Here is a 12,219-nt window from a genome sequence, read left to right as displayed (position 1 = left end):
AACAACTTAAATGGAGCGCTCGATACAGGCGACCACATACGATTGGTGTAAATACAAATATTTTAAATATCAAATTCAATAGTTACAATTATTATGTTAAAAATTTAATCAATTTAAAATTTAAAACCCTAACCCTAAACTTAACACACTAAAAAAACCTAAAGCCCTAATATAACATGGGGGAAAACGCTTCCAGCCTATTCCCGTAAATATTCCAAAAATCGGCCTATTCCAATAATTTAAAAAAAACAAAATTTTTGGGTAATTTAATAGTTTTAAAACAATATTTTATTTTTGAATTTTGAATTTTAAAGAGTTTTATTTTTCATATTTTTTAAATATATATTTTAAAATTTTTATGATTTTTTGTTTAAAATAAGAAAAAATATTATTTTTAAAAATTAAGTATTTTTAAAGGTGTGGATCAAGTTGACAAAAACTATAAATGTTTAGGGTTAAAAAATTGTTTTACCATTGATATTGTTAACTTTAATGTGGAAATTAAATGAACGAACCACAATTTTAAATAAAAATACAAAGACTTAATGTCTCAAAAAAATATAAGGTCTAAATTTTGAAAGAGTACAGTGACATATGATATATTTAAACCAAGTCAATATAAGTTTTTTTATGTAATACCTAGAACTATTCATAATTCTTTTTAATTTTTAAATAGGAGGATAAACACGTTTCAACGTGCTCAAACTCATGTCCTCCTAAACAAATATTAATATTAATTGAGTTAAAATTCAATCAACAATTTTATATAATTTATCTCGATCTAAAAAGATTACATGATGGTCTTATAAAATTATATGATTTGTTTTAAAAAGCAATTATATGATTTGCTATTATATCATATACATATTATTTTTTGTCACAATTAAAACGTTACCTCTTTCGTAAATTAATTTAGATATGATGCTACAAATTTTAATTCAAAACTTTTAAGGAAAGACTGTAGAATACATAAAGAATAAGGAAGGGTTAATTTGATGTTTGTGGATTCATATGTGGATTCCATTCCGACCCCATAACTGATTCTCCACTATCTCCATCTGTCTCTTCTGTTAAAGAGATGAGATGAGTGCACTATATTCCCCCTATACAGAATCAAATCAATTTCACTAGTAGTTTGGCCACAATTCTTTAGACCTTCGATTTATTAAAGTATTTTCTTAGGTTAAAAGCAATATTTGAGTTTGAATTTCATATTTGAGTTTGAGTTTTTTTTAATTTAAATTAATATTTAAATAAAAAAATTTAAACTTCAATGAAAGAATAAATGAGAAGCTCTAAAATTAACTTAAACAAAAAAAAATAAAACCTAAATATTAAGATAAGTGCCTAATTCATACATTGATATAAAAACAATTATCAAATTTAGAAATTAATATGAATGATTGAATCTTAGCTCGACTAGTATGTGCATTGTTGTCTTGTTGTCAATGTATGAAGACGGGGCTTCGAGTGCACTTAAGTATATTATCCTCTTATTTATGAGTTGAAAAGGGACTATAGATAATTGAGAAGAAAAAATAAATATGATTAAAATTTATAATAAAATTATTAAAAAACTAATATTAAAAAAATAATTCAAACCTCCTCTATGTAAACCATTGCCAAATTCTTATAAAAATGCATTAACCCTGTTTTCTTTTACTTGATTTTTTTTTTTTTTACTCCATAATTGTCACCTCAAAACGGTGGTTCCCCTCCCAAGGCTACCCAACGATCTCTACTTAAACCATCCTACTCCCAACCTCTCTTCCTATACCTCTCTCTCCTCTCCTCTCCCCAACCCATTTTTCCTTTACATTTCAAAGGTAATTTTTCTAACTCCAAAAACTCTTCCTTTCAACTAGAAATATAAAGAAATGTATTTGTGTATATATATATATATTTCATCGTTTCAGTTTCTTCTCTTCCTTCCTTAGTAAGTTTGTGGCTTTCATTTCATGAGCTTTCTTTTCTCTTCTCTTCATATTTCATTGCTCAAAATTTTGCTTCTCCTTTTTGTTTCACATTAAGAAACTTCAATACCCATTTCCAAAAGATCTGCAATTCGAATCATCATTGTTTTTTTCAGAATTAAAACAGGTAAAGAAGAGTTTATTATAAAAGAAATGGTTGCAAACAAAAACCTGCAGAAGAGCTACTTCGATGTGTTGGGTCTCTGCTGCTCATCTGAGGTCCCTCTGATAGAAAACATATTGAAATCTCTTGAAGGTGTGAAAGAAGTGTCTGTGATTGTTCCTACCAGAACTGTCATTGTTCTTCATGACAATCTCCTTCTTTCTCAGCTTCAAATTGGTAATTCCCAACTTAATTCTTCTTCTTTTAATTTATGTTTACATTTTAGCAATTCATTCTTTTCAAACTATAACTAACACATTTGTGTGATATAAAAGTACAATTTGATCTTCTTCATCTTATTATTTATATGTGATCTTATCAATTCTTAAACGTTTTATTTTTGTTTTTTTTAAATATGAGGTTAAAATATAATATTTTATTTTTGTGATGCTTTTGGAAGGGAGTTAATTTAACTGCCAAATATGAGTGGAATCTTACCTCACCAATGTTGTAACCTGAATTTTATCTTATTTTTTATTAGAAAGATGTGATTTCTTTTTATTAGTTTGTCTGCAATGCTATATATTAAATAATTTATTAACAAAACAAAAGTTTTTATTTTATTTTATAATAATTGCTTTCTTTTTTCTTTTTGGAAAAAAAGAGAAAGCAAAAGAGAGAGAGAAACCGGACGATGGGCCATGTGATTCACATGACTTGCGGGACTCTACTTGTGTAACTGTGTTCCAATATTTCTGCTTATTTTACACTCCCTTTTTATTGATATTATTTATAAAATATTTTATTCATAACAAACAAACTAATCATGACATAAAAACTAAATAAGCCTATTTATGTCTTTCAAAATCTTTTATACTAGTCTTTATTAGATGAAATCTATTGTTTCGTAAAAACGCTGTATACTGTTTGAAAAAACAAACAAACTATCATTTATTTAAAAATTGTATACACGCACTAATTATGAAAATATATACTTTAAAAATAATATTTTAAATATTACATAAAATACTAATGATAAATCAGTTTAAATATTACATAAAATTTGATTTAGTTGGTTTTTCCCATGACATCTTACAGAAAAACTGACTCTGAATCCTGTTTTTCCGAATAAAAGAAAAGTAAAAGGGCCTCTAAATTTTATTCTAGCCTTAATACTTTCTTTACAGCTAGATAAGTATTTATCATTTGATTTCTACTTAATAAGCCCTTATGTTCTAATGGAAGGTCAAGGTTTATTTAGGTATATATAAATTAAAAGTTAGAGACTTAATTAGGTATAAGTTATTAGAATATAAGTTAAAAACAAATGAAAGCCTAAAGTGAGTTATTTAAATAAAGTGGTAATGTTTAAGGGTTTTTTTTAAAGCCGAAATTAAAACTAAAATTAAAATAAGAACATCTATAAAATTTTGAAATTGAAGTATAGAATAGGTTAAATTTAAAATTTAATGAAAGGTTCAAAAGTGATAGTCTTATACTCTTATTGACATTCAGAAATTATCAATCTTTTTATAAAAGATTTAAATAATAAATTATTTATATAGGGAGTAATGAGAAGTGGAATAATGGTATTTATCAGCGTTGTATAATAATTAAATAATCTCTTGTCTCAAGTTTAAAATTTTCATGATGAATAATAATTTACTATCTCCCAACAAATTTTCTCTATTAAAAGCCTAAATAGTTATGGTCGAAGTTGTAATATAACTGAGTTGGAACGGAATGATATTATATGTTTCACTTTCTCAAAACAACTGCTTTACTTTTTAAAGAAGACAAGAAAATTTCTCATCCTATATCAACTTCTTCTAATCACATATTATCTATGATTAGATAACTCTGAAGAATTGCTAAAGAAAAAACAGATCAACATTAAATGCTAAAAGCAATATAACTTTTGACAATAATTATGAAAAACTTTTCTTGTTTAAGACCATTACATAATATGTATTACAACTCATAAGGAATTTTCAATTTCACATAAATATATATATATATATTTGTTAATAAAAATAAATGATATATGCTAGTAACCTCTTGATTTTGTTGTGTAGCTTCCGTATATATACTGCATATGATTTGCTATTTTTAATTTACGCTATGTTTAAATTAGGGTAAGAGGAAAGAAAGCAAGGCAAGTTAAGGAATTGATTTCTCTTTTATTCTCTTGTTTGAGTAATACATTTTTTTTCAAATTTCATTTGCTTTCTCTCATTTTCTTATATAATTTTAAATAAATTGTTTTAAAATTAATTAAAGTAAACAAAAATAATTTAATTGATCAAAAGCATTAATAAAAAGTATAATATCGTGCATTATTTAACATTAAAATATTTAAGAATTAGTTTTGGGAAATTATTTAATAGTGGAGTTTTTAGAATCTACAAGTAAGGGTTATGTTTGACAAGTAAAAATATATATAAAAAGAGATACATTAGCTGCTTGTGGAATAAAAAAACACATTGCTAATGTGCCAAATACTCACCTTAAATTTTTAAAATAAAAATATTAAAATTACATTTCTAGACAAGTGATTTCTTTCGAATTTTAATTGAATCAAATATATATTCATCGTATCAAATCGATTTGTATGGACTGCCACTTTTGTATGATGAAGTAGATTTTCTATAAAATAGATATAAAATTTATAGTGAATCTTACTATACGTATCGAATACTATATTATATCAAGACCTATGTAGAGAACCACCATTTATTTTCCTTTTTTTTTCTTAGGGTTTTGGCACCAAATAAAAATAATTTAATATATATCAATCTTTTGATTATATAGTGAAGGCTCTAAATCAAGCAAGACTGGAAGCAAATGTTAGAGCACATGGGGAGATAAAGTACCAGAAAAAATGGCCGAGCCCTTTTGCAGTGGTTTGTGGGTTGTTGCTCTTGTTATCATTTTTGAAGTATGTGTACCATCCTTTACAATGGCTTGCTGTGGGAGCTGTGGTTATTGGCATCTACCCTGTTCTTTTCAAGGGATTTGCAGCTATTACACATTTCAGGATCGATATCAACATTCTCATCCTAATAGCAGGTAATATTTCATTTATTTTAAACTTAATTTCTCCTCCAAGCAACTCTTTAAACAAAATTACAATATTCTTATAGGATTATATGTATATTTATTCTCAACAAAAAAATCCCAAAGAAGTGAAACAACTTAATTAAACTTGGACTAAGGTGATACTTTAGTATCTTTATATGGAATTGAGGTGCTTTCCGAAAAGTTAATAGTACCTTGGATTTTAGAAAATAAATGTGGGACAAATGCTTTTATAAAGCATATTGATTTCTTGTTAAAATTGGAAATGGTTTTATACAAGTTTAATGGACTATAAATGCAGCAAAATCGTTAACTTTGTGGTTTCTCTTTGCTTTTGTTTCTTTATTGTCGATTTCTTCAGTTTTTACTCTTTTCTCTTTTTTTTTGTGGATTATCTTTTTTTTCCCTTTTTAATACTTTTTGTTAGTGGGTTTACAATACTTTGTATTCCTTTTGAGGTGGAGTCCTACCCTTTAAAATCCAATCCGTCCTTTCAAGTAAAGCTTCTCACGTTTCGTAACAAAATGGTAGAGTCGGAGGAAAAGCCAAATGTTTCTTGTTTTATACACATTCATACTGACATAATGAGTTTTCTAAATTGTTGTTTGAATAAGGTGGAATTGATTGAAATATTAATTTGGAGAAAAAATTAACTAATTTATTCGTAATGACTTGGAACCAATTTAATTGGATTAAAGAAAACTAATTTAATCTATTAAAATGATATTCCCTATTTTTAATATATATTTTAAATATTTATGAATTTTAATAATTTATTTAATTAAATAAAAATTAATGATTTGACTTGTTCTAAAATCTTTCCATGAAATTTGGTGCTTTGAGTTGATTGATTGTGAAGATAATCAAAAGATTCTTATGAGAATCTTGGATTTACTATATAGCATTTTAAAATTTCAATAATCAGCTTAAATTATTTGCATTTGAGTCATAAGTCTAGAAATTTAAATGGATCGTTTTGAAAACATCTATTTCTTTGTGGTTTTAGGGTGGAAAATTTTGGGTTTGGTCAATTACATTTTCAGGTTTGATCATACTGCGAAGAAATTTTTAAATTGAAAAATATTTACGAGATCAACGTTGGTGTATTTTAATATGTCGGACACCCTAATTCCTCTTCCTCACAGTCTCGTTGAGGACTTTGATTTGACAACCAACAATTCCAAAAAGAACAATAGAAATAAAAATCCATTGATATGTAAAAAAACAGTTCATATCCACTTGCGTAGGCAAAATAAATAAATAAAACTACTCAAAAGAAGAAACAGACTGTTTCTCGAAGCTACCATAGGGGGGGTGCAGTTTTACATTTAATGAACAGTCACTACTTTCCTTCTTTTTTTTTATAATTTAAAAAAATTGAAGATAAATGAATAATTCCATCTTTAAATGAAATATTCATTTGATTTGAAGAAAATTTAAATTTCTTCGTTATTGAATCAAGTTTGAGTAACTTAAATTATTAATTGAGTCGAATTGGATTATAGTAATATTTAACTCAAATATTTTATGAATTTTTGAAATTTGAATTTTTAATATATATTTTAGATATTTTTCTATTATCAAATTAAATTACTACATTTTATTATATTATTAACCTTAAGTTTAATTGTTGAGCGAGTTTGAATATGCACGAATTTAATCGAGCTCAATTTAAACTTGAGTATTAAAATTAATAAACGAACTTAATCAACTTCAAATTCAAGTAGCCCAATTATATCTAAACTTAAAAATAGTTGTAACTTGAATGGAATATAAAACTCTAAATTTAAAGTCGAACTCAAACTTTACAATATTCAAACCTTGCTTTACTTACGTTACATTCCTGTTCCTATAGGAAAAAAATATATTTTAAATATATTATTTATCTAATGCCGATGCATCTTTGATTTTGGTTGTTAATGATCTAAGTTAGACTGGGTTCGCTTGACATGCAATTGGACCTGTTTTAATAGTAAACATCGAATGTGGTCATTAAATTTGTTATCATAAAAAAATTATTAGATTTAGAAATATCTATGAGAAAGGAAATATATTTTTGCAGTTGCGATTAGAATCCATACATGGTTTTCCATGGAGAACACGAAACCTCAAGAAAACTACAATTTTAGTCCCTTAAGGTTTCCAATTAGAAGTTGATTTTTGAGACCCCAACCAACCATAAGTTTTTGTTCTGCCTTTTCCCTCCTTTGAGCACTGCCACGAAATGAGACGGAATTTTAACCATACCAATTTGGATGCCTTTAATTGAGTGGTTCCACCATACACTTCATAAAGTGTTGCTATATCTGTCCGGTCTATTTTATGATTTCTCCCAATCTAACTACTTAAATCATCAAATATGTACAGGTTATCATGCACGTTACAAATATTGATTCTTAATTATTATTATTAGAAGTTACTATAACGGAACGTATTCGGTAAGATATTTGTGTTTTCAAATGTTGGAATCAAAGTTATATGGGTATCAAACCTGTTAATTAGATGAGTCATGTTAGTTTTGTGTTGGGTCAATTTGGATAGAATGAAATTAGATTTTAAAATTTTTGGATTATTTTGGTAACAAATTAACTAATTCGACTCATATATCAGTTATCATAAACTATGAGGACCAAGTTATGATAAATTAAAGTAAAATGACTAACTTCCTAGTTTCCTTAAAGTAGAGGGATGAAATTTATAATTAAACAAAAATATAACTTTCTTTTTTAAATAAATAATTTTATTTTTGGTTATAGAGTAATAAAAAATGTGTTGAGGAAAATGCTGGGGTGCATTGAGGTTAGTGTTGATTTGTCTTGAACAGTGGCTGCTATTTATTTTACAGTGATAGGGAGCGTTGCAATGAAAGACTACACTGAAGCTGGCACCATAGTCTTCCTCTTCACCATTGCGGAATGGCTTGAGTCAAGAGCAAGCCATAAGGTTAGCTTTAAATTGCCTCTCTAACGCCACTAAGAATAAATTTAGTAAATAGTAGTAATGTGAAGTTTATATATATATATATATATATTTGCATGTATGTTATTTCCTTGGCACTTGTTCGCTCTTCAGTTTTAGAATTGGCTTTGATATGCTGAAAACATTAATAAGTTTAATTAGAAATAAAATGTTGAAATGTATAAGCATGGTGTCTCGCTCAATTTCAGGCTAGTGCTGTGATGTCATCATTGATGAGTATAACTCCTCAAAAAGCAGTCATAGCTGAGAATGGAGAAGAAGTGGATGTTGATGAGGTCAAGTTGAACACTCTTCTGGCAGTCAAGGCTGGTGAAGCTATACCGATTGATGGAATTGTTGTAGATGGGAGATGTGAGGTGGATGAGAAAAGCCTCACCGGTGAATCACTTCCGGTTACCAAAGAAAAGGATTCAACTGTTTGGGCTGGCACCATCAATCTAAATGGTTGCAACTCATTTTCTTCTTCTTCTTTTTTCTTTAAGCTCATTCAGTTTTGATGCTGACAAGGCTTTTTTCGCTTTTTCTATAGGTTACATTAGTGTTAAAACTACTGCTGTAGCTGAAGACTGTGTAGTGGCTAAAATGGCAAAGCTGGTGGAGGAAGCTCAAAATAGCAAATCTAACACCCAAAGATTTATAGACAAATGTGCTCAGTTCTACACCCCAGGTTGGTTTATTTTCATCTAGATTTACAAGCTTCCTTTGATTGCAATCCAGCCTTTGCTTTCCTACTGCTCATCTTATGGAAACTATTTGCAGCAATTATAATTGTATCTGCCGCCATTGCTGTGATTCCAACTGCACTTAGAGTGAAAAACATTCATCATTGGTTTCACTTAGCATTGGTAGTGTTGGTGAGTGCTTGCCCATGTTCGCTTATCCTTTCTACGCCTGTTGCAAGTTTTTGTGCACTTACAAAGGCAGCAACGTCAGGACTTCTAGTTAAGGGTGGCGACTATCTTGAAACTCTTTCCAAAATTAGGATCACAGCTTTTGACAAAACCGGTACACTTACGAGAGGTGAATTTATTGTCACCGATTTTCAACCTCTTTCTCAAGATATAAGCTTGGACACATTGCTTTATTGGTACGCTCTTCATATTTGCCTCTTCACTGGATAGCAGTAGTGAATGTTAAACAACAACATCAAGTTTTTCATTTCACTAGATACTAATACTAGTTATAATATTTTTGAAAGGGTTTCAAGCATTGAGAGTAAGTCAAGTCATCCAATGGCAGCTGCACTAGTAGATTATGGAAGATCCCATTCAATAGAACCCAACCCTGAAACGGTTGAGGATTATCAAAACTTCCCTGGGGAAGGTATTTATGGGAGAGTTGATGGCAGAGATATTTACATTGGAAGCAAAAAAATTTCAGTGAGAGCCCACGGAACAGGTGAAAACTTTGTAATTAGTTTCATATTTTTTTATGTTATACTTTCATGTCAAGTGTAACATTCTCAATTTTTGGACATGCAGTTCCAACTCTAGAAGGCAATATGATGAAAGGGAAGACCATTGGGTTTGTATATTCTGGAGCAACCCCTGCTGGAATCTTCAGTCTTTCAGATGCTTGTCGAACTGGTGTTCCAGAGGCAGTCGATGAGCTTAAGTCAATGAGGATAAAAGTGGCTATGCTTACAGGAGACAATCAAGCTGTAGCCATACATGTACAAGAACAGGTGCACTTCGACTTTTCGCTTCCGTTTATTAGGAAAGGATGCCATGACATTCACAATTCAATAATGATGACTCAAGGAACTGGTTTGAAATCTTTTAAACAAATTTTGTAGACTTCATCTCTTATCTTCTTGTATTTGATATCCCATTTTGCTTAGTTGATAAGATAACATGAATTACATATCTTGCAGCTGGGGAACCGTCTAGATGTAGTTCATGCAGAACTTCTCCCTGAAGATAAGGCAAGAATAATCAAAGATTTTAAGAAAGAAGGGGCAACGGCAATGATTGGAGATGGTGTCAATGATGCCCCTGCACTTGCTACAGCTGATATTGGCATCTCAATGGGCATTTCAGGCTCGGCACTTGCCACAGAGACAGGGCATGTGGTTCTCATGTCAAATGACATCAGAAAGATTCCAAAAGCTATCAAACTGGCAAGAAAGGCTCATAGGAAAGTAATTGAGAATGTAATTCTATCAATCAGTACTAAGACGGCTATTCTTGCTTTGGCCTTTGCTGGTCATCCACTTGTGTGGGCAGCCGTTCTTGCCGATGTTGGAACATGCTTGTTGGTGATCTGTAATAGCATGCTCCTTTTGCGAGGAAAACACAAAGATGGAAGAAAATGTTGCAAATCTTCAGTTGCAGCGCATACAAACAAGCATGGATCCAAAGCCAGTCATTGTGACTCTTTTCATAAGCACCAAGATGCTAGTTTAGACAAAAAAGTCCAAAAGGCATGTGAGCCGCCAACATGTTGCTCCGAGAGATGTGCCTCAAGATGTCATTCTGGCATTTTCAAAACGGATTCCTCTTCAAATTCACGCGGGAGAGACAAATGTGAAGACTCGAGAAGGACACACGATGGTTCTGTTATCCGTGAAGCAAAGTACTGTAACCAGAGAAGCTGTAACTTGGTCAATCACAAGATTGAGGCCCAAAATTTGCCCAGAAAATGTTGTTCAGGCCATGGGAGTTTAGACTTGGGTAAAGAAGCCAATGCTACCCATGGGGTAAAGCAATGCCATCAGGGCCATTTACATCAATATTCATCATCTACTCCGGAAAAAGAACAACAAGGGACAAAAAATGATCATTGTCATTCTACTTATTGTGGTGAAAACCACGTTGATATCCATGGTAACAACCTTACAGCTTTTGAAAACTTGGTAGAACATCGTTGTTTGGAGAGTCTAAATCAAACAGGTCATCTTGATTCGCACGAGCCAACTCACACTGCCATAGACATTACAATGAATCCAGACGAGGTGCATGGTTGTACGAGTGTGGAGAAGAGAGAATTGGGTGGTTGTTGCAAAAGCTATATGAAAGAATGTTGTGGTAAGCATGGACGATTTAGACCTGGCTTAACAGAAATTATCACTGAATAGAAATGTTTTAACTTTGATAGAAACAAAGAAATGGAAATTATGACAGGTACTTAAAGTTAAAAATGTTTCTCGTTTTTTAATTTGTAAAACGTTTCATAGATCATTATGGTATATGCACCCAAGTTTGAGGATATGTAAGATTGCTTCATCTCACTTGTAAACTTGAATTCAAATATTACAATAGAAAGTCACGACTTGGTCTCTCTTCTGGTTTGCTTTATTTTGTATCAAATGATGGTGATTGCCTTATCTGCCTTGCATGCCCTTGCAACAATAAAGAACTGTCAAAAGTGGTTTGGTTAATTCACATGGATAGAAAAGAATTCCTTATATATAGTAATTAATCAAATCATAATAAACTTTATATTCACATATAATACATATAAAAAAGAATTAGGTATAATAATAAAAGAATGTTGCCTATTGTTTGTATATTTTTAGTATCGATTTACAAAATTAACAACAAAAACATGTTGAAAGACAATCTCATATTGCAAAAATATGTTAAGCTTTGGCCTGCATTGCAATAGGAGACCAGCAGCAGTTTAGCACAACATCAGCAGTAAAACTGTTTGAAGTGCAGAAATGGAGCTGAACCGAATGCAACAATATGTTTTGATCATTTTGTTCCTATGTAACTTTGGCTAGTTCATTTGTAATTTGTTCACAAATTTAGTAGGATTAGTTTATGATTTGAGTTGATGTAATAGCTGATATGTCAGTTATCTTTTGTGTGTAATTCAAGCAAATTTTAGTCTTGTATTAGTGGGAACAGTTAAGTCATTAGGTAATTGCCCATTACTTTGTAACTCATATATTATTCAAATTTTGAATGAAAAAAAGGTGAATTTTTCAGTTATCATTCTCCTAATTGTTTTCATTCTGTTCATGCTTCAATTTTTTTGCTTGGTCTACTGCTTTTATTTTTATTTTACTGCTTAAGTTCCAACAGATGGTAATCAGAGCCTGTCATCTTTGAGGGCCTCTATTGTTGGTTGTTTTTAGCCAAA

The 12,219-nt window shown here is 30.2% G+C and overlaps 1 protein-coding gene across 3 annotated transcripts; it reads left to right on the top strand.

Moving 5' to 3' along the window:
- The first annotated feature begins 1,691 nt into the window (after window positions 1-1,691).
- On the top strand, window positions 1,692-11,412 carry LOC105790926 (putative inactive cadmium/zinc-transporting ATPase HMA3). 3 transcript variants are annotated; one of them, XM_012618738.2, is made up of 10 exons: window positions 1,692-1,826; window positions 2,090-2,313; window positions 4,888-5,145; window positions 8,000-8,097; window positions 8,322-8,577; window positions 8,663-8,800; window positions 8,893-9,220; window positions 9,332-9,531; window positions 9,615-9,817; window positions 10,007-11,412. In XM_012618738.2, exons 2-10 carry the CDS (start codon window positions 2,127-2,129, stop codon window positions 11,207-11,209), a joined length of 2,871 nt encoding a protein of 956 aa, XP_012474192.1. In that variant the 5' UTR covers window positions 1,692-1,826; window positions 2,090-2,126; the 3' UTR covers window positions 11,210-11,412. The 3 variants fall into 3 exon arrangements, with proteins under 3 accessions (XP_012474192.1, XP_012474191.1, XP_052491097.1); XM_012618737.2 differs by having other exon boundaries at window positions 7,979-8,097; XM_052635137.1 differs by having other exon boundaries at window positions 7,979-8,097; window positions 9,615-9,899; window positions 10,007-10,130.
- Window positions 11,413-12,219: the final 807 nt, after the last annotated feature.

The sequence above is a fragment of the Gossypium raimondii genome, chromosome 8, assembly GCF_025698545.1.
Source record: "Gossypium raimondii isolate GPD5lz chromosome 8, ASM2569854v1, whole genome shotgun sequence".
Lineage (NCBI taxonomy): Eukaryota > Viridiplantae > Streptophyta > Magnoliopsida > Malvales > Malvaceae > Gossypium > Gossypium raimondii.
The sequence above is the reverse complement of the archived record's forward strand: the minus strand, read 5'-3'. Positions and strand labels throughout refer to the sequence as shown.

Coding starts and splice junctions, on each gene's coding strand:
- LOC105790926 (XM_012618737.2), top strand. CDS start 2,127: ATGGTTGCAAACAAAAACCTGCAGAAGAGCTACTTCGATGTGTTGGGT. Junction 8,098..8,321: donor AGTCAAGAGCAAGCCATAAG/GTTAGCTTTAAA, acceptor GCTCAATTTCAG/GCTAGTGCTGTGATGTCATC. Junction 8,578..8,662: donor TGGCACCATCAATCTAAATG/GTTGCAACTCAT, acceptor CTTTTTCTATAG/GTTACATTAGTGTTAAAACT.